This window comes from Apaloderma vittatum, unplaced genomic scaffold, assembly GCF_000703405.1.
Source record: "Apaloderma vittatum isolate BGI_N311 unplaced genomic scaffold, ASM70340v1 scaffold2306, whole genome shotgun sequence".
In the NCBI taxonomy this organism is placed as follows: Eukaryota; Metazoa; Chordata; class Aves; order Trogoniformes; family Trogonidae; genus Apaloderma; species Apaloderma vittatum.
The window spans coordinates 165,012-187,857 of record NW_009719842.1 but is presented as its reverse complement, the minus strand read 5'-3'; the positions used below and the strand labels follow the sequence as shown (position 1 = coordinate 187,857).

General features: G+C 42.2%; 1 protein-coding gene across 1 annotated transcript; it reads right to left on the bottom strand.

Moving 5' to 3' along the window:
- Positions 1 to 10,258: 10,258 nt before the first annotated feature.
- Positions 10,259 to 17,439, bottom strand: NMUR2 (neuromedin U receptor 2). Its single transcript, XM_009870782.1, has 4 exons — positions 16,720 to 17,439; positions 12,944 to 13,028; positions 11,505 to 11,630; positions 10,259 to 10,518 (listed from the first exon to the last, which is right to left on the bottom strand). Exons 1-4 carry the CDS (start codon positions 17,437 to 17,439, stop codon positions 10,259 to 10,261), a joined length of 1,191 nt encoding a protein of 396 aa, XP_009869084.1.
- Between the last annotated feature and the right edge of the window lie 5,407 nt (positions 17,440 to 22,846).

The window sequence follows — 22,846 nt, the reverse complement described above, 5'->3', positions numbered from 1 at the left end:
AAGGTCTTCACTGTATGGGCAGTGGGAAGAGAACAGTTTAATGTCTGGGGTCACCTGAGCTAGCTGGCATCCAGGTGCTTAGCTGTGTTGAGGTTTATTACACTGGAGTTTTCATAAAGAATTCGCATCTATCAGGAATGCATGTCCTTTTTCAAAGAAACTCAGGGGGTCTGCAGAGCCTGATGGATGTGTTTATAAATTTCAAAGTGGCAATTTGGAGGGTGGAGTAGCTGGCAAGACATGAGCCATTGTAGGAAGATGAAATCACAGGCAGGACTTTTTAGAGAACGAATTTTAGAATGAAAGAGTTATTCCACCCACTATCTTCGTTCATTTATTTAAATTTACGCTATAAAATGAACAGCAGAGGAAAGCCAAAACTTGCACTGATGATTTTTCTTCTTTTTCTCCAGCTGTCTTTTATTTATTAAACTGCTCTGGATACACCTTTCAGAGCACTTTTTTTTTTTTTTTTTTGGGCTCACTATTATAGCTTCATCAGCCTTGAAATGGGAGCTGCAGTCAGCTTGATAAATGGCTCAAAAAGCTGCTTCTGCCTGAATCAAACTAACGAAAACCCCTCAATATCCACGTACGCTTTTGTTTTAGCATTTCTAAACCAAGCACTATTTCCATCAGAGCATCATTTAAGGGGAGTGCACCAGTACTCCTCAGTTTCTCAGCAAAGGGATTTCTTTATTCAGTTATGGGCAGGGCAGAAGTTTGTCACTGAGTCATGACCGGGACTCAGCCTTGCAGCACTGAAAAGCAAGAGCAGCTGGGCTATGGGAGAGAAAGAGAGAGAGAATTCTAGGAAGCCTCAGCAAATCTTGATTCTGAAATGTTCTGGGCAGATCAGTGGAGTAAACTATCCAGGGCATGTGAAGTTGGGTCCTGCTCACGGAGACTAGGAACTATCCTGTTTCCATACAGCTATTTTTTACCTAGATACTTTCTAAACTCCCACTTTCTTTCCAATCCTTCTTTAAATATGGACAGCTAAATGTATCCCTGGTTCAAACCTTTTGTCTTCAGCATGCTTACTGTGTTCCACCCTTTGTCCAGCCTGGCAGTAAACAAGGGCTTTAGCTGCTGTGATTTACTGATAGAGGTTAAGTGGTTCAGTCACATCTGTGAAGGTACAAAATATTCATAAGAAAATAAATGCCCCTAAGAAAGTGTTAATGGATCATCAGTTGCAAAGCTCCCAGTGAAGACGTATTACATTTCCTGCTGTAGTAAATATCACAGATGTTGCAGCAGAGGATGAAAGGAAAAAACCAAAGCCCAAAACCACAAACCCTAAAACAAACAAAAAAAGGAATGAAAATATCTGACTTCTAAAAAGAATGACCAGTGGTGGATCCTCAGAGCAAAATGATAGAGATTTGTATTCCTTTCCTCAGCAACGTTGTTCCACTTCTACATGCAAAGCTGGTTAATATGCACATCAAAGGATGTGAATGTCCCCTTGGCCTAAGTTCATTGGTGTGTAATTTGCCAATAAGGAATGTATCAAGAATGGTGCATCGTATGCTCCTAACACAACTTCTAACATGCAACAAGATGTCAGTACCCAAGAGCTGCTGCAAGGATATCTGATACAAAAAAGGACTCTGCCCAAAAGCAACCGTCATCTTGTCTCCGTTCCTACTCATTCCTTGCCTGGTTTCCGACTGTCTGTGTCATCACTGAGCTGCCAAACTCCTGGGCTGGTTAGGGTCACATCTTCCAAGTAATGACTCCAGTGCCGTGGCCATACTGTGGGCTTGTTTCCAAATTATGGGGAGCCAATATTACTGAGTTACTGCATTGGCCCCACCCTGTCCCTTTTTTTCTATCTGCTCCAGTCCTTCTTAAGAACTGGCTTCAGAAAGAACTTTTGCTGTTCCTTGAGGCAGGAGGTGTGGGTATGAGCGGAGAAGGAGGGAGAGATGGAGACTGCCTTGCTCTTGCTGGGAAGATGTGGCATGTACAAGGCCAGGCTGACAGGAATACTAATGGGAATAAGAGGTAAGAGATCACAAGGTACCTTGACCCTTGGGTTTCTTTTGTTGTTTAGAATGCATAATTGCCATTTGTTTAACACCAAGGGATAACTGATCATTCACAGGAAAGAAGCCAGTGGTGGGGATCAATACTTCTTTTGCTGTGCTAGAAAAATACCAGAAAAGGAATGTCTCTACCTATTCTAGCAAAGCAGAGGAAATATATGCTTAAGGTTTCTTGTAGGAGGGACCAACAGAGGGTTTGTTCAATGCTGGCTGTCATTTCAGTCTTGAGCTTCAGCGAGTATGTGTGGATGATGTGTATCCTGCACTTAGATATGGCCTGACTGGAGAGAGGGCAGAGGACAGCTCTGCCTTTCTTGATCTAGTGAGAAAAAGTAAGTCACCGTGAACGTGAAATAAGGAATATCTGGGCTACAAACTGATGTGTGGAATAGTAACCTGAGGAGACCACAACTGAGTATTTTAATTTCCAGTTTCTATGTAGGCCATACCGATGCATATCTTTTATAGAGATGTATGAGTTAACAAGAGCTGACTTTACTTGGTAGAGCCAGAGCTGAACTTGCATTGGCACCTGTGGAATACTACGTAAAAGCATAGATTACTTGTTTTGTGGGTGAAAAATCTGTTTTCTCAAATATTTAGCTAAAGGATTTTGTTTCTCATTGAATATATTTCCCATCAAATGTTTGTTGAGCCCTTCTTGGAGGAGTCCTTCTCACTGAAGGACTAGAAGGAGGTGACACTTTGAATGAGATTCAGTCTAGAAAATCTTAATTGTTGGCACTGGCAAGGAATGTGACTCTGGATTAGGTATATCTGGACCTATATTTGTGTTGGACGTGCATCAGTATCCTAATGTCTTACCCATAGGGTGCAATCCGTATATGATCATTAAGCCATGACACTGTAAAACAAACCCCAAAGCCTAAGAATTGCATTGAAGCTAGAGTGTTTTTCAGGTAAGCTTGGATGAGCAGGCCAAGCCTGACTCAGCAGCTCTGGGGTGCCACTGCACAGGCTGGCTTGGACCTGAGGAGCATTCCGGCTTTCTGCCACCCCACACCGTGCTGACTGAACAGCACACACGTCTCTCTTGCAGAGCCAGGTGCTTCTGAGCAAGGAGGAAAAGAAAAGAAAGATCTCTAAATCATAAACCAACACTGGGGGAGCTGGGACAGGTTTTCTCTTGGAGTGTCTTGTGCACCTCACACGCAGCCTTAAGAGTTCCAGGCTGCTGGAAATGGCAGAGCATCCACAGCCTCGCTCCCCACGGGAGTTTTCCTGGCACAAGACTGACCTCCAGTGGACATCGACTGGTGTCGTTGGCCTGTCACGGGGAGATGTGTACAGATGATCTGTAGAGGCCACACGCTCAGAATTCAGGGCAGACATTTGCTCCTTGGCTTCTTCATGCCTCTCTGGACGGAAAACAGACCTTAGGAACAGTCTCCTGCTGAGCAACATGGTTACACTGAGAGAGATAACACCTGAAAATGTCTTAGTGAGGCAGGGAGGAATCATCCTACCTATGACTTTGTTCCCTACAGAACACAGAAGGACACAGCCAAGTGATGAGTGTGCAAGGGGCAACAGAGAAAGAGAAGAGCCTGAAGCTTTTGAGGCAAAAAGAGTTTTGTTCTGAATGAGGTTCTACCCCTCAGAAAGTCCAGGACTAAGAGCAAGGACTGACTGCAGTTCGTGGGGTAGAGTGTCCTCACAGTAGTTTGTGTCATTCCCATTAACTGCATGGGTCCGTCACCAGAGCCTGAGGAAGGCTTGTCCTCTAGCTGTGCTAATACCAGGCATGATTTGCAACTCTACTCTTGCATGTTGAGGGGACACACGTCCCTGTGGTTCCACTTTCCAGGGTAGCAAAGAGCTGGAGAGCTCATGTAAATGAGGAGGAGCTATCTGCATAAAGAATCACTGGGGCTTTCCTTCCTTCCCAGAGACCACAGGTGTTCTAACGATAGAAAATACTGCTCTCTGATTCCCCTCTTAACTGCCACAAAACCTTCCCTTGCCTTTTACATGGGAGTTTTGTTCTCCCACTCCTATATCTTTAGATGTCTTCATAGTTTTTCACATGTCCTCAAGACAAGTCTGTTAGTTGCTGCTGTCTCACAACTCTTTCCTCACTCTGTGAATTAAGATATCTCCTCACTCTTCTTAGAGCGGCATTCTGCTTCTACCAGTGAGGGATCACTGACACCGTTACAAGACTTGATGAACTTAAGAAGAGGTGTTCTGGCTGGGTAACAATTCCTGGACTTAAGAAGAGGTGTTCTGGCTGGGTAACAGTTTCTTGACCTCCAGCATAGAGAAGAAGATTTTCCTGTGCCAGTGGAGAACTTCTGTGAAAGGTAAGCCACAGCAGTTAAACCTTACCTACTAGGTGGTGGGAAATCCATCAACTGCTAGAGCTAGATTCTGCTCCTTTTTTCCCAGGGAAACCTGTTATCACCAGCTAAACAGGATGAGGTATAAGGGGCTGCCCTGAATCTAGTCCAGTTAGTGCATTTTTATCTCAGAGGGAATATCCAAGGAAAGAATTATCATCAGTATATGACTTCTGGGCAACCAGAACTGCATCAATCAAGATTGATCTTTGGCTTACCAAATGTGCCTGTAATAGGAGGTCATCCTGAACTGAGTACATACCCAATGTTCAGACTCAGTATGACTCAGGTTTAGCTCAGATTTGCACCTGGGGCAGATTCTAACAGGCATAGACCTTGAGCCTAGGCCCTTTCCACCTACCTGAATAAAGTAGAAAGACCTAAGTGCCCTTGGCACCTGCACAAGAGAAGCATTCGCTTGGCATTTATACCAGTGTCTATTGTGGAGCTCAGTGGTTGTGATGAACTTGAGTAGGCTGCAAATGGGTCGATGAAATACCTCTCTTAAAAAGAGCTCAGAGGAACAGCAGAAGCCATGGGCAATTGGGAGAGGTCTCTGGTGGGAGCAGGACAGACACAGCTGAGCCTTTCCCAGAGTCTAGTTAGTATAGGTCAAGGCCTTCATTTACTATTGACTGGAGGGACTTTTTACAAGTGCCCCTTCTGCTTTAGAGAGATATGAAATTTGTCTGTAATTAAGCTAATTTGGAGTTGAACATGGGCAAAGATAATGAACTGGAAATAATAAAAAAAAAAGAGTAAATCAGAGGGGAAGAAGTTGTTAAGAAACAGATCTGTTGCACTAAACCCTCCCTCCCCTCTGCCCCAATCAGATAAACCATTTTTAGGATGTCTGATTGATGAGGCAGACAGAGGACTGGCATGGCAATTATTGCTATATGAAGAGCCTGAAAGAATGAAGGAGATATGAGGCTTATGACTTAGGGAACTGAGAAAGACAAAAAAGGAAAGGAAAGTGATTTCTTTCGCAGGTGGTAGCTGTGGCCAGTGCAGTTTCAAGACAGAGCAGAGATTTTGGGATCAGCAGGATGGTGTCCTGTGTCTGACTTGCCTTCTGGTCTGAGGGACCCCCTCTGATGCTCTGAGCTTCCACTGGGAAGTGCTCTGCGACTGGCTTACCAGCACATGTTGCTTATCAAAGACCGGAAAATACACCCTCTTGAAGCACAAGACTTTTACTTTCTCCAGTATTTGACTGTGGTGAGAGTTTTCACTGGAGTAAAGCACTAGCATGAAGACTTAAGACTATTTCTCCATAGCTTTTAGAAATGATATAAAAAATAGCACGTTCAAGCCAAAAGGAGAATGGAAGAGATTTCTGCAGAAAGGTGCAGAATACTTAGGAGTCAGCAAAGCATAAGTAAATAGACAAGTTATGATCAATGGGTTTGTTTGAATTTGACAGAGCTTTCCAGTAAACGTAGAGGAGGGAAGGGGGGTGAAACATTTTCTGCCAGTGTGAGCTGTAATAAAGGACCTGCTGTTTTCTGATTCGCACTCTCTGTGAAAATTGAAAAGGTTAGCCAGGTAATTGAAATCGGGACTGGAATACAAATACAGTATGAAAACCCTACAGCTGGCAAATAAAGTTGCAGGGAAAAGACTCAGTCTTCAGTGGAATTTCTTAACAGCAAAAAGGCAGGAGTGGAGAGGCAGGGGAGAGATATGATTCTTTGGTATACCTGTTCTTCATGGGAGGGGAGATAGCAGAAGAAACTAGACATGAAGTGGCCAAACTGAGGCTAACACTTATGTATGTTCTACTTGATGTCACTGCAAGAGACACTGTGAAAATGTGGAGTGTGCTAAGGCTGAATCACATACTGCAGTCACTGCTGCCTTTTGGAGGAATGTGTTGTATGTACTGGGAATTGGTAAGCTGACACGTCAGCCTGAACTTAGGGACTGTTTCTCGTTATATGCAGAGAGGGAGAGCTCCACGTGACTCAGCCCCTCTTTTTGAGGCTGAGATACATAAGCAAACTAGGTGCAACTGGAATGATGTCAGTCACCTCTTCATCTTTGTTGTACGGAATCATAGAGTCATTAAGGTTAGATAAGACCTCTAAGATCATCAAGTCCAACCATCAGCCCACCACTAAACCACGTCCCGAAGTGCCACATCCACCTGTTTTTGAACACCTCCAGGGATGGTGATTCCACCAATTCCCTGGGCAGCCTATTACAATGCCTTACCACTCTTTCAGTAAATAATTTTTTCCTAAAATATAATCTAAACCTCCCCTGGTGCTTCTTGAGCCAATTTCCTCTTGTCGTATCACTGGTTGCTTAGGAGGAGAGATAGACCCCCACCTCACTGCAACTTCCTTTCAGGTAGTTGGAGAGAGAGATAAGGTCTCCCCTCAGCTTCCTCTTCTCCAGACTAAACAATCAGGAACATAAATTGATTTGCATTACTTTAGTATAAGAGCATGGAGATAGATGGTTACTTTGAAGCAGTTGAGGAATGGTTCCTTGTCACCCCACCGAGTGCTGTATGTATGTGTCAAAGTTACAGTGGAGGATCCTGTCATTGCTACTGTAACTGCTGCATTTTACAATGTAGTGTATGCTGAGGATACATGAAAAAAAAAAGAAAAAAAAAAGTTGTTTTGGCTTTTACAACAAAAACTTCAGTATTTCATTAATTAATTAGCTGTCCTAGTGGGAAGCAAATTATTCCAATGGCTCCCATAGTCATAAAATTAATCCTTCTTTAAAAATTAAGTGGATTTAAGATAATTTGCCTTAAAAACAACAGCTGCAACTTTCCAGTTTCACAAAGTCTAGACAATAACAGAAAGTCTTCCACTTCTGGTGGTGAATGAGCTTAGGTTTCTGCGTCTGGGGTATGACCAAAGCAGGCTGCTGACTGGCCAAAATGTGAACTGGAGAGAAACATGGAAGAAAATCAGCAATTCTTGACTCTCTAGGTGAGGTTCTTACATTATGTTTCATGCTTATTTTATACAAGGCATGCGCTTTTTGCTTTGAGACGTTCTCCTGGCTATGACACCCGTGCTGGCCAGTTTTTAACCTGAAGAAGCAGTCATGCAGAACACTTGCATGCAACAAACCACACTGGGATTGGTGCTGTGTTTTCATGCATATATACTAGCTGTAACAATCCGTGGGTTTCTTTGTTTGTTTAAAACTACTGAGATTTATAGTAAGTCCTCAGTGTCCTGCTCTTGATGCAGGCTGAACATTCAGGGAATTTCCATATTCTGTGCTCATGTGACATCAGAGGAAGAACCAAGAAGCACAGGGCTTGCTGGGGGATTGACCAGACATAGGAAAAGAGATGCTAGTATATTTATTTTCATCTTACACATAGATACACATAACCAGCTCTGCAGCTGAAGTATACATTTAATTTCAGTTATAAGCCGTGGTTTAAACACTTATAAAACAAACTGGTGTCCAAAACCTCTTCATATAAACTTAACAGAATTGTCCACTTGCTGTCACGATGTTTTTCTAGTAGTGAACCTGGCATTAGATCTGAATATCACTCGGCAATGCAAGTGATTCTCTCCTTTAAGTGCTTTATTGTAACACATTTCAAACTGTCCATGTTTTTTTCACAGTGCCGGAGCATTGCCCCTGCTCTCCACACTTTCTGCTCCCATGCTCGCATGTTTCCCAGAGGAAAACAGAAGCAGAGAAATAAATCAATAGACAGTTCTATCTAGGAAGTCACACTTGATTTCAAATGAATACATTTTTCTCACACTAGACCACTTCGAGGGAAAATGAGTTGTTCTCCCTTTTCTTGCAACAGGAGTTTTGCTCAGTCAGTTGCCAACAGTTTTCAGCACTTGGCTATGAAAACTGCTGAATGTATAAACAAAGGAATATCACCAGCTTTCATGACATCTCTATTCATTTTCTTAGTATTTTCATGTTTGGATCCAGCTTTAAAAATTTAATCAGGTGAATATACAAGCAAAATGACAAATAGCTCAAGCACTGACCTTTTGAGAAGAAAAGTCTCCAGTGGGCATTGACTACTTTTTAGGCACTAAGTCCATTGACTGATTTCTAGAGATTCCCCTCAGGAATGAGGGGGTACGGAGCTGTGCTGTCACAGGGAACTTAACATAGAGCACTCAACCACAAGCCAGCTCACATTAGTTTCACTGCATTTATTTTCTTTTTTAGCAGAATTTAGAATAATTTTGACATGTCTCCCCCAGTAGCACTTTCACAGAAAGTTTGACTTGGTGCAATACTAAATGTTTTCAGCTTTGCTTTTGATGTTTGGCCAAAAAAGCTCTGTAATTTTTGGTTTTGAGTGTCGCTTATTTGATTTGTGTCAAATTAAATGTGATGAAAACTGCTTTAAGGACACGGAAACCCCCCCAGTTAGTTCAGAACTGGAGGTGACTTCCTGGTCATTTGCTTCTCATGGTTTCTATTCTAAAATTTCCCTATCCTTACAGATTTTTTCCCCTCCACCACTTCCTCTTCCTTCATAAAACCCTTTGTCTTCCCTAGGAACAAAAACGCGGCCATTTTATTTAAGATCACATAAAATTTTCACCCTACTGCTTCACCTCCCAGCCTTGACTACGGGTCTATGTGCTTGTCTGAAAGTCAAGAGATCCATCTAACAACCCTGAATTGCAGCCAAAGCTGCAATTCTCCCATGAAGGGAGGAGGAGAGAGAGGAATCACTCATCGATGGCTCCCTGTGCACCACCACAAGATGCTCTCTGGTCCTAAATACGTAAGATGTATTCAAAGAGCCACAAAATCTTACAGAGGAAGGTCTGGTGGAGGGAAAAATGATAATACAAAACTGGTTGGAAATGTAATCCCTGGTAAAACTCAAGTGTCCACTTGGGGGTGGCAAAGTGTTTCAGCTGTGTCTTCAGGGAGCAGGAATTGCCTTTTCTCTCGAGGCCAGTGTGTGCATCTGTTACCCTCTCCATGATCTTGTTTCTCAAGATTGTAGCTGGTAAGATGGGTCTGACAGAAAACATGGACTACAATTCCCCTTGCACTGCAGGAAAAAGCAATTCACCAGCTGCCATGAGCCTCCCAGGTCTTGCCTTGTTTAGGAGTCCCACAGTGAGAGTCAAAACAGAAGACTTTGAGGCAAACAAGGTAAGAGCCCATTTTAGCAGGAGTCTAACCCATTTCTCTGTGGTGGAAAATGTCAGCTGGATCCCCAGTGACCAGACTGGAATCAGCCTTTTTGCATACAGTGTATGATCTTCCAGGAACTAATGTTGTTACCTGTTATAACTCTGTGTTCTCTGACTATGTAAGTAAGTCCCAGCCCCTTGGTGACACACATAGAATGAGTTTCTGCTACAGTGCGTGACAAGCCTGAGCCCAGTGTGGTGGCTAAGCCTAGCCCTGCATCATGATGCACAAGGGAGGCATTTTTCTGAAACACAAGCAGACTTTGAAACTCGGGAGGTTCGTAACTCTCCATCATGTAACAGGTTCACCCTGACCTCCCTTTACAAAACTCGCACTTAGTGGAGCTCAGGGACTCATCAACTTAGATCTAAGTGTGCTGCCTGTGTTTCCCTCCTGTGCTGGTAGCACTGGGAATGTCTCCCTTTTGTAAAGCAGCTCTTTGCTGGCACAGCTTGCAGCCCGTAAATCGAGATTCCCAGCCCTCCTATTAGCTTGAAAGTAATACAGTGTTTCTCAAGTACCTGTTAATTACACTCTCCTCACTCACTCATTCAACAAGACATGTCTGTGAGCTCTTGCTAACATCAGTCTTTTAGGACAGTCTCTTACCTTTTGTTTCTTGAAGTCATTCTCTTTAATTTCTCTCTCACCTGATCAGGACATTGAAAGTCACAGACCAGTGGAGAGCCGAGAACTGCTGACTGATGCCCTGTGGGTGCCAGGGAGGCTTATGTCTTCAGCAGAGTCCACGAGATTGTGGTCCTCAACCACAAAGATGCTCTGCTGGGCAAGAATCCTGCTGGTGGGATGGTTAGGGACCCAGTGCTTGCAGCAAGGAGAGATCACACTGAGGAAAGCCATCCTGAAGCGCTGGGACAACAGATTGTAAATGATGGGATTCACGGCAGAGCTCAGATAGAAGAAAACACCTAGGAGAACAAGGATGGGGTGAGAGAGATCTAATTTTTTGTGTGGAACATTTAAGAAAAGAAAAATGTCTTCATTGCCTGTGCTGCAGCTCCACCAAGTGTGGCTGCAAGGGTGGAAGCAGAAACAAGCACATCTCTGCTTGATCATCTCCAGGCAGAGGCAGAGGGAAGGCTCGCCAAGATGAGCTCACGCACTGCAACACAGAGGGAAAGCAAACCGAGAGAGGGTATTAGCTGGAGCTCACTATTTCCAGCTGTTCAGGAACCAGTTCTCTCTGGAGCTGAGCTGACCTGCCTCCAGCACAGCCCTTAGCCCCACAGCAGGACTTGCACAGCTGGTGCCCCCATCAAAACTGTCGGAGGATAACTGCCAGCCAAGAGTTTATTTCTTATAACACCAGGACAATTGCACGAGATTGGATTTGTCTGAGCTGCCTAATGGCCACATCCAGTGTTTTTCCATGGCAGACTGCAAATAAAATTCCTCTTTGAAAAAGCCTTCATTACATAGTTGGTGGGTCCATAAATATTTGGCTATATCACCTAGTCCTGAGCAGTTTGCAAGTCTTTTGTCCTGCCATTTGGTAAAGTTACTCATTTGCCTCCGAGACCCTCTGAGGATAATGCCTGCTGCTGTATATTCATTAAATGCAGCTGAATAACAGTAAACTTCATTTCTAAACATTTCCAAGAAGGAAAAGCAGCTGGTAATGATGTATGATGTCCTATTTTCTTTTTCTCCGTTCTTTGCAAATATTCAGACAACTGTATTGGGCAACATGCCCAGGTCTTGAATGTTGCAGAAACTTGCATGCAGTTTTTATTTCAGGCACAAACATCATCATTGTTCACCAAACCCCAAGAAGTTTTTCCATGCATGTCTCATGTCACCTACAGACTGAATGACTATATATTTCAAGTAAACCACTCACAAATACTTTTCTTTTCTTGCCAGCCCCTGTGCAAATGGAAGAAGAAAGCTTTACCTGACACCACATGAATTAAGTTGAATGTATTAGCCAGAGGCTCAGTCCATTCCACAACAAAGCTGAAGAAAAGTCGATCAACATGGAATGGAGCCCAGCAGATAGCAAAAACCATCACAAGGACAACTAACACAGAGAAAGGGAAAAAGAAAAACAAGTCGGTTATGGAAGGATGTGGTTCACTAGCCTGCACAGAGCAGAGATAGTCAATAAGCTGGATGAAAGACTAAATATACAAACTGTAGCCATTGTTTCAAAAGTTTTGCCATCCTTTCTGTCTTTATGCAGTGCTTACTGAAAAATCCTACAAGCTAAAAGAACAAACTTTCCAGTGATTTCTGTGCTGGGTAACCCAAAGCATACATATGCAGTGACACTCAGAGCAGGCAACAGCCAGGTAATGTTGTGGCACGTACAGAGTCCAATGGCCCAACTGCCAGTGAGAGATCGGGATTCAGCTCCGGTACCTGCGACGCACTGACTCCTTTGTGCCTTGGAGTTAATTTTCTCTGTGCAATATTTATACATCTCATGGCAGGATAAGGCTGGATCAATAAGGATCAATCTGCTGTTGATAAGTCTGTCTGGGTGTGCTGCTCAGCATGAAAGAAAAAGATTTTGCCTCCACGCACAGCTTGGCTTGTGCTGGCTCTAGTAATGGATCTTACAAACCCATTCCAAACTTGGGTCCTGTGAAGATCTGTGGATCACAGCTGTGGGACGCAGAAAATCAGGCTGAATTCAAAGTACAATTTCAGAAGGTGACTTACGCTGCCTAAAAGAATAATGTTGTTGCAGGCAATATTGGAAGTGATTTATGTTTCCTGCATAAACACCATTTTGGTAGCAAGGTGATCTTTGCCTTAAAGACAACCCTTAATTAGGAAATTAGGTGAGTGCTTTCAGGGTGGTTGGAGCACAAATTCTCCTGAATGTTCTACAATCTGGAGGTCTGTCTAGGTGCTACTTTTTCTTGGGAAGGTCTAAGTGGTTAACAGTAGGTGATGTATGTGGCTTAGCAAGATCTTCCTGTTTACGAGCAGAGCTCATGGTGTGATGCAAAACAGATGTACATCCTTTAAAAATGAACAGGATAGATTATTTGCACTCTAAAAAGAGGGATCTTCCCTAGAGGGCTGCAAGAGCCAGGTTTGGAGTGAGGGATATTAGAGAGTTGCCACACAATCATCTGCCATGTAGGTTTGCTCAACCTCTTCTTGTGCTGGGAAGGAAACTTGCTCTTCTGAGTACTTTGATATTTAGCCATGGTGTTTCTCTCCCATGCCCTCTAAGTCCAGATAAAACAACAATGAATATTTTTTTAAATTACAGCTACTGATCACGTAGCTCTTGTATCCAGTGAATTTCCTTGATACCTTTCAGGATCTGGTCACCTTCTTGTCCGTGGTCAATAAAGCATAGAAGGACTCAGTACTTACACAGCATCTTGGTGACTGATTTCCTGGATGGTCTCTGGACATTCACAGCCATTTCCTTCACTTCCAAAGATTTGTCTACTTTCAACTGGCAAACAGAGAAAAACCACAGGAGAGCTTAGACAGGAGATGACATCCCCATAGCCTGTTTGATATTTGTATAGCTGTAGTTTGAGAAGGCAAAATTTGAGGCAACTCAGGACTTATTGAAAAAAATCTACATCTAAATTTCAGTTTTCGTGTAGAAAAACATTGAAGCTTTATAATCAAAACAATCTACAGATTTTATGCATCTGAGACTGCGTATTTACAGCAAATTTGTATTTCAGTTCCCCAGTTGTTCTTTCTGAGTGAGTCAGTGTTTGGTTCACAGTTTGTGCTAATAGTCAACAATATTTTGTTAGGCATTATTTTCTCTTCTACCAAAATATTGTTTGTTTGTTTTCCTGAAAAGGTTCCCCACAATTAAGCACAAACCAATGATCCAAAAAATACCCAGAGAGGCCTCTGAAACACAGCTGTAATCACTGAATAAATTCCTGTAGAATTCAAGGGAGTTCATTTGGACTAATTGATATTCAATCCATCTAATGAACAAAATCCGTATATGCTCTCTTGCAGACAGCCGGTGTGTGTGACATGTACAGATCCAGCCACATGCTGCCCAGTTACTACAATGCAGGTGGTTTTCTCCAGTAGTTTTTCCTGGTCTTCTAAAAAATGCTTCCCCGGTATATATATGGTGAGAGCGCTGGTGCTTTGAAGAGGAACAGGCCAGGTCTAGTAACCATGATAATTACTTTGATTATAAAAGAGATCATCTATGGAAAGTACATAAATGGCCCCAACTTCCTGAAGCAGGAACTTCTTTTAATTATACGTGAAAGAATATCAGGAATGAGGGAAAAGATAAAAATCGATCTGGGTTTGTGAAAATCTTGTGAAAACCTCCTAGCTGTGTATTTTCTTTTGCCTTTTACGCTATGAGTTTGCTTCCCATTTTTTGATTAGCAATACTTTCTGTAAGTATTATCAAATGAAACGTTCTTTCAATGTTTTATTTATTCATAAAACCCATGAAAAGGAAACACATGTAAATCAAATTATATTCAATTACAGTGCAATTCAGTCTCTCATGTTTTACATTATTCCCTTCATAACTTTTAGTCATATCCATGGTTGCTTAAGGAAGAGGCTCAGTTGATTTGAAACATATCTAGTGATAAATGCCTGCTCAGATTGATTAAAATCCCTAGTTTCCCTTCAGTGGTTTTCAGTCTCAGCAGTAATCTATTTCAGACACATTCCAAAGCCTCAGAGAATAAAGTGCACTGATGCTGTAATAAACCAGAGGCATATGTATCTTTATTTTTCACCTTCCTCCTGTCATTTTGATGATGCTATAATGCTCCTCTTTAGCCTCAAGTGGTAATAGATGGAGGTGGAACTAGTAAGAATAACTCAGCAGTTGCAATTTCATAGACAATGAGTTATGGCAAGGAGGAAGGGGGGAAAAAAAAGAAAAAAGTCCATGGCAAAGGTTGGAACTTGAGTTCATCCACTGGTTTAACAGAGGGAGAACTCCCAGCCACATCACTTGTGGGTGTATGAGGCTATGTAGGGTTGCCTGAGGATCAGTGTTACCCATTCACTGCATGAGAATTAAGTGCTGGGAGCAAGAAGCTGAAAACTGGATTCTTCCCCAACATCTTTATTAGCCACAGCATTTCATACTAGAAAGAAAAAGGATTAGGGACTCACCTATCCCCAGGGAAACCTAGTAAGGCCACGCAGCAAAAGCAGGAGAGCTGTTTTCTGTAAGCTCCTCAGCTTGTCTGACATGAGTGATGACCAAAATTTCTCTCCAGCTCATGGAAAAATTGATGTTTTAAAAACCTCATGGCTTGTCCCAAAGCATGCAGTCCTGCCTGTTGCAGTGATTTGGCTGAAGCACTTGCTGTCTACCTGCTGAACTGCAGACCGGGTGTACTCTTAGTTGACCCCCCATTGCAAAAGAAAAAGTGTTAGAGGGTACAAGGTTTGCTCAACAGCCTCTGTGGAAAGGGAACAGGCTCTTCCAGGAGCATGCTGGGCTCCGCAGAAATTAGCCAAAGGCAATCACTGTCCAAAGATGATTCTAATTTTAACAACTGGGAATTTGGGGAGCAAAATAGATGTTAATGACAAAAACTGGACCTGCTGTGCATTAGCAAAAATGCATTGTCTTGATTTAAAGACAACTGAAGTAAAAATTACAAGTACATCCAATGTGTTACTGAGGGGAAGTTACACTAAGACAAGAAAGAAAATATTGTCCTGCCTAGTCGAGGTCAATCAAGTCCCATCTGATCAACTAGACCTCCCTCTTAGAGATGTCTGAAGTAGGTGGGATAAAAAAGTTCCTGGACTCTTCACTCACTGTCAAAAATCCTCATTAAATAGAGTCTGACTTTTAGACAACCAGTGGTAACCATCCACCCCTGTGTCCTTTTAGAGATCAGTTTGAAGGAAGTGGACAAGGACCTTGCACTGAAACCCACTGCAGCGCAAATTTCTTCCCAAGCAATGGGACTCCATCTCAAGGATATTAGTTTGAGGATTTATCTTTTTCTTTTTGTAACAGCTATGTTTTCAGTACTTTCTCCTCACTTCAGGTCTTACATTGCAAAATTTTCAGTGAAACTATTTAAAGACCCCACAACATCCACTAGGCAGTGGGGACGACTTAACCCATTCATTTCTTTGAAGATCTGCTGTGCGCGACATGAAAGTTAATCCTTGTGGCTTTTTCTGGCTAAGGAAAAATTACTTCTGTATAATTTCAGTAACAGTAAATATCAACCAGCACGACAAAGTTATATATATGCCAGCAGAGATTTGGTTAAATTTCTTGAACATTATTTGGTAAATTCTTTAGTCTCTATTAAGATATTGCATCCTTTTCTTGCTAAATAATCACACATAGCTTTTTAAACTTTAAGTTATATTTAGTGTGATGAGAAAGGATCTATGTTTTTGAAATATCGACTTGCTATGATTAGCAGTGCATTTCAATGTTGTGCTACGTAGCTTTATAATATTGTGAGACTGGTTGTTTTATCTGTGTACTTAAGTGAACAATACTTGGTGAAACTAGTCTTACTTTCTGAAGATAGAATGAAAATGAACTCTGAGGAAGCCTTAAACAATGGTGAAACTATGCAATAGTTATATAAAGAAACAACTGCTGAATTTGCTAGTGTCAGCAATGAGGTAGCATTTCAGTTTACAACAGCTTTATGAGTTTTAACAACTGAATATTATCACCATTTCCAAAAAAAATAAAGTAATGCCGTGGAAATTCCATGGTTGCAAGAAGAGGGAAAACAAATAATGCACAGGATGCAGTCGCTAGCCTGCTCCTTTTTATTCTTTTCACATTTTTCTTTTTGGTCTATTTCCTTCTAGTGCCTACTGCAAATGTGCTAATCTCTGAGAGGCTGAAATCAATCTACAGACTTGGATGTTTAAGTAACATCCAAATGCGAGCAGCAGCACTAGTAAGTTTTTTAAGACAGGGGTAAATTTTTCCCCAACATAGCTATTCTCATTTGAAAATGGAATTATACCAAAGAAGGAGTTGGACCCACTGTTTCCAGAGGTTTGAAATACTTTTGGGTTTATTTGAGGGAGGGAAAGCACGGGCAAGAAAAAGGTGCAATCACTTAAAAGACAAATACAGACACAAACACACAAGAATGAGCTAAGGAAACACTGAGCACAGTCAGAGTAGGACTTACTCTTAGCCCCATCAGATAGTACAGCACACTTATTACCCCCATGGGCAGCACAAAGAAGAGAACAGAAGTAATCTGGACAATACAGTTGTAGATCCACATGGGCGTGACCACAGTGCAGGTAGCAGAGCCAGGGACTAGGGTGCCATTGGGGAAGTACTGCAGCACGATGCCATGGATGCCTGTGTTGGGGAGGGCAAAGAGGACAGAGAGGACCCAGAGCACCACGATGGTCCTCAGGGCACGCTTGCGAGTGCTCTCTAGCTTGGCACGGAAAGGATGGAGGATGGCGATGTATCTCTCCACGCTGACTGTGGTCACGCTGAGGATAGAGGCAAAACACACTGTCTCAAAAAGTGCCGTCTTCAAATAGCAGCCAACGGGCCCAAACAAGAAGGGGTAGTTGCTCCACATCTCATAGACTTCCAGTGGCATCCCGAAAAGCAGCACAAGCAGGTCTGAGATGGCGAGACTGAAAAGATAGTAATTGGTTGGCGTCTTCATGCTCTGGTGCCTGAGGATCACCAGGCAAACTAAGAAGTTACCTGCCACCCCAACAACAAAGATCAGGGTGTACACCAAAGCCATGGGCAAGAAGAGATGGCTCCGTCTAGGCCCACATAGGAAGGCTAAGTAATCATCAGTGCTGTTTAAATACCTCCTGAAATGTTCTTCATGCAGAGCAAGGCGATTAATCCAGGAGATGTTACCGATCCAGGCCATTCCTGGATCTGCTGAAACATTTCACGACCGAGATCTGGTCTTCTTTAAGTTTCTCTGTGCTAGTTACCTCACTTTTCACAGAGAGAGCAAGAGAGAGGAGGAGCTGTCGTGCCAGCCCTAGATGCACCAAGCCGCTGAGAGATGCAAGTGAGTGTGTTTGCCTGGCTTCGGCTAAGGTTTTGCCTTTGTAACAGCTGTTCCCCTGCAAGGAGTCCCTTAGCCAGAAAGCCCCTCCTTTCACACATATTCATTGGCTCGCTAAGTGCATTAGATTATAGAGTAAGAAAAAAGGTTCCAGCTGCTTGTATCCTCTCCCGCAGCAGATGCGTTTACAGGATCAGAAATGTGGCGTTTAGAGAGCTGGGAATCTGAAATATTGGACATGAGAAAAGCTGCAAAACGTTTGTATTTGTCAGTGGGTGGGAAACCAGACCAAAAAAAAAAATCACCAAAAATTCAGTCCAAGAAGGTTTTACAAAATTATGTTGATGCTAAATTCAGTAGCGCAACCAAAAAAAATATCTGGCATGTTTTCTTTTTCAGTTCTCTGCCGAGTTTTATTTGTCTATGGCAACAAGTGCTTGGAAATAAATTTGATAAGTAGAAAGCCAACTTGGTTTTGTAGTCATTCATGCGGAATAAGGCTACTCTAATGTTTCAGCCTTTTTAAAAACACTATTATTTTTTTCTCCTGAAATCTGACATAAGATTTTAATTGCTCTTCTCAGTGGTGTCAAAATATTTTCCCCATGTTCCTAGTATGCTGGAATCTGACACCGTATTTTTAGGAAGCCTTGTCTTGGAAATCTTTCCGAGGACTGTATTATTCCAAAGACATATTTATTGCTTCTGGGACTAAATTCACATAATTTATTTATAAACTCCTATTTCTTTCTGAATGATGATTCTGCAAACACATTTTTTGATCCAAAGCGTATCCTGTAAGGATGATGGCTGTGTCAAAACAGATCCTTTAGCTCTTTCTGAATGCTTCATTCCTAACTGAATTTCTCTAAAACAACAAAAAAAAAGCTTTAAAGTGCATACACGTCATATTCAGAAAGAGTTCAACTATTTGGAATGGAAGAGGTGCAAAAGCTGAGGGCTAGTTTAGGGCATTTTGCAATCTTGACGTGCAATTTGTCTGCCCAGTACCTCTCATTAGCTCTCACTTTTGAATAGCTGCTCAGTCCCCTTCCTTGAGGCTATGCAGATGTCTTATAATCTCAAACACCCTTTGGCATGGGGCTCCTCGTGTCTATCTATGTGTGAAGAGCCACCTTCTTTTCTGTTTGACCCTTCTGCTGAGTCTCCGTGGCTACTAACCTAAGACTGCATATTTTTAATCATCCAGGAGCAAAAGAACAGCCCTTTTGGCTGTCACGTCCTCCAAAGTCCTGACAAAACCAAGTTTCCAAAGGAAGATGCAAACTACTCCACTGTAAGTGACTAGACAGCAAAGTGGTCCCACAGAAAATCTGTTTTCTGACTCTTAAAAACTGAGACTGCCTTAGATCCTGTCGTCTTTACTCCTTCTCTCTAACTTTTACTGGTTTAGTAGTGGTCCAATAATCTTGCAAGAAAAAAATACTCTAATAAGCACAGACAGTCTCAAAAATAACAGCAGGAAGTAAAGAACAGAGGTTTGCTCCCACAGAGGCATATTTGGTGTGCGGACCCTGAGGACTACTGTTACTGTGCATTCATTTAAAATGTTGGTGGTGTGGAAGGTACCACAACAGCTCTACTAAAAGATAGAAGCGTGTCTCTTGCAATGACTTTCAGATCTGCTAAAATTATGTTGCATGTAAATTCTCTCCGTCAGAAAGACCCTGCTCATTCACTTTAGCATTGCGCAGAGGTGTTTCAGTCAGCAGATTGAAAGGTTTTATCGGAATGGTGAGTTACAAATGTGCTCTTTTGACCTATTTTTCCCTTGTTAAGGATACATCTTAAAGAGATTCCTTGCATTTTAACAGTGTTGAAAGAATGTGAATTTCATTTTGATCTACTGTTGGTGTAAGAGGCAGGAACAGAGGAATCAGTGGGGTGCCTGTTCGAGACCAGGATTGACTGTTTCAGAGCACAGCAGGAGACAAGTATTTGAGAATCTGTGCAGGAATAAACACGTGCTGTACCTCTGCTTGCCATTCACACTTACTTTCCCCTTAATCTCTCAACAATATTTCATTTCTTTCCATTTCTTCTTCCCTCCCCAGTACGTTCCACCACTCTCTATACTGCATCATAACGGAGGTGAGTTAGCACTTCTAGAGAAATTTCATTTTTCTTATTAGACATTACCCTCTGTAAAGAATCTGAAAAGGAAACTTGAGGTCTGTTCAGCTTGAACTCAATCTTACAGAAAAGGAAACCAAAGTGGATGGGGTTATTTACTAAAAAACCAACAGCTCAGCCATACCCATCATGAATTCGATGAGGGGAAAGCAATGGGCTAGAGAAACACATCAGGTCACTTGAGAGTGTGGATGTGCCAGGCTCACCTATGGCCACTTCCACTTGTTCTCCCTCCTCCATCCATTCTGATCCTGCTGGGCTCGGGTGCTGACAAGTTGTAAGAATAGCAGCATGGAAGAAAAACGGGTCTATTTGTCTAGCAGTTTACTACTGGAACCATGTCACTATGACCATTATTAAGGGGCAGATGGAGAGGACAAGGAGAGCGGAAAACGTATTTCAGTTCATTTCTCAAAGCTTTATTCCACATTCTTTATCATATCTGTCTCAATAAAGGATAGGAGAGCGTATCTAACCAAAGACTAGCTCTGGCTCTGTATGACTGGAAATATTTTATTTTTACAACTGAGACAGAAAATGAAAACAGATTTTCCTTCTAAAAGTAATTTTAAAGCATTTTGTATTTTTCATTATAAAGCATGCTTCACTGGTGCTTGCTGTAATACACCCAAATGGGATGATGTGCTGCATGCTGGCTTTAGAATTGTGCAGTTTTATGTAATTGTTATGAAATTAATGTAGGTGTTGTTTACATTAATGCAATGTACACTATGTAGCACACATTAATATGAATTAATGTGGGATAACATTTGGCATCATTAACCCAGAGAAGGTTTTTTGGCATGGTAAGTGTCACTATTTCCCGCTTGGTACCCATGTGTCACTATTTCCCGCTCGGTCCCCATGTGTTGCCAGGTCTAGTCGAGAGGTGGCGTCCCTGCCCAAAACAGGGAGGTTGGACTAGATGATCTCTAAGGTCCCTTCCAGCCTAGGCCATTCTATGATTCTATGATTAGTCGGTGTGGCATTAATCTCCTTAGACACTGACTCTGCCCTCGTGCTGGTTGTATCTCCCTTAGCTGACATACGCTAAGGGAAAAATTCCCTTAGCTGACATAAAGTGCTAGAGCACATTCCCGTGTTCCACTGACAGAAGCAAAACATGCGTTTAAGAAGAGGTAAATTCAAGTGCCTTCATGTTTCCCAAAACCCTTGTAAGGCCATCCATTAGCAACTATATATTATGCCAGTAAATTGTGAACAATTTGATTTTTTAGGGAATATTGGACACATTCATCAAAAGAGAGAGATAACAGTGGAGATAATGCAAAGTATAGCAAATAGATAAATCTTCCACTGGTCACCCTTACAGGGGGAGGTACTTTGAAGAACTATGGGCTGTTGTGATGGTCTGCTCTGAATACTTGCTCATCTCAGAATGTAGAATTCTATTCATGAAAATCAAGATTTTTGCATATTTATATCTATGTGGTGAGACAAGGATGTTTCTCATCTGTCTTTATATGCTCTGATTGTGGAACTGGAACTAATCTAGCTGTGGTAATGTCGTGGTATGCCACGCTAATTAATTCTGTTGATAAGCTGAGAAACGACACTGCCCTGACATGTCCACTTGGCATCCAGAGCTTGAGCTGACATCTCTGAGCAGCCCTGCATGGGGTGCTGCTCAGGGTTTGCAAGAAAGCTGTAATGCTTACTGTACTTGTAACTTTAGAAAGACATCGCACTTCATTGGAAGATCTGGAAGCGGTATTAGTTTTGCCATAATTCTGAGCAAGCAGGTGCACTAATTCTTATCTTCAGCATTTACAACCTGGCATTTGATTTCTAATTTTCATTTGCAGTCATCAGATTCTGTTGTTTCAGTGGTTTCTCCCTTTCTTCAATTTGTAGATACTGAAGGTAGGTATAAAATAATTTAGAAATTCCATGTGAGGGGACTGCTATCCAGTCTGTCTGAGCTTGCTTTCCCTATTCATTTCATGGAGCCTTTCAGAGCTGCCCCTGGAGTCATGCTGCTATCTGAATTGCAGGTTCAAACTCACTGTTTTAATCCTTTGAGAACTTGGCAGTACCAAGTAACTCTGTCCCATAGGGATGCAAAGAAGAGGCTGTAAATAAGAGGGCGCAGAGCTGGTAAGCAGAAATGTTGATCCATACTACACTGAATATATTAACACAACCACTAGAAAAATATAGCCCCATTCCCCTTACAAATTACTGAGCTGTAATTATAGACCATGGATTTGGCTTGTTTGGTTTTTTCTCCTTTGGAAGATATTTTTGGATCACAACAGTAACTTAAATAGGAGTCCTTGTTTTTCTATATATACTCAGTATAACATTCAACATGCTATCAAATGCATAGATACATTTTGTGTATTTTCTCTCCCTCCGGGCTGGAGGAGTGAGCTGCACTATAATAGCCAGATCTACAGCAGCCTTTCCATGCCTTATTGTAAATCACTTTGCAATTACCTAGGCTCTTCACAGACAGCTTTTCCATGGCTGTGCATGATATCTGAAGTCCCCAGGATATCATTCAACACACATAAGAAGCGGATTTCATGACTACAATACAAAATACCAAGGAGGGCACCTCTCTGCCTGGAGCAGCTGGCGACCTGTACAGACACTGCAGATACAAGCCACTTCAAGAGTGAAACCCATTTTGCCTAACTTTAGTCATTAAAACCAGCAAATGAGTCTATGCAGATTTTTCAGGCTTCTACTTTAGTCAATAATAGAAAGAGGAATCTCCAGAAAGGGATTTGTCCTGAAACATGGCACAAGGTGAGATATGAAATAAAGGAGCTTATCTTCTCCTATTGTCTGCAGAGGGGAAGTGGAAAATTAGGTTTAACAGCAAGCTTGTTAAACTACCAAGAGAAATTTAGCCCTCAATTTTGTGCAGGCTTACCCATCCTTCTCCCATCAGGATGAGTGTTTAGAGGGAGTCATATACAAGTTTTGCCTTTGAGAAGCCGTTGGGATGGCTGAAAACAGAGCCAGAGAGCCAGTCAGCAGTGAAGAGTGAGTTTGGTGCTAAAAAATCCCTCCCTAGTCCTCTCTTATCTACCATGGTGGATGTACCTATAGACAGGGCTTTGTTAGTGTTGATTCTGGA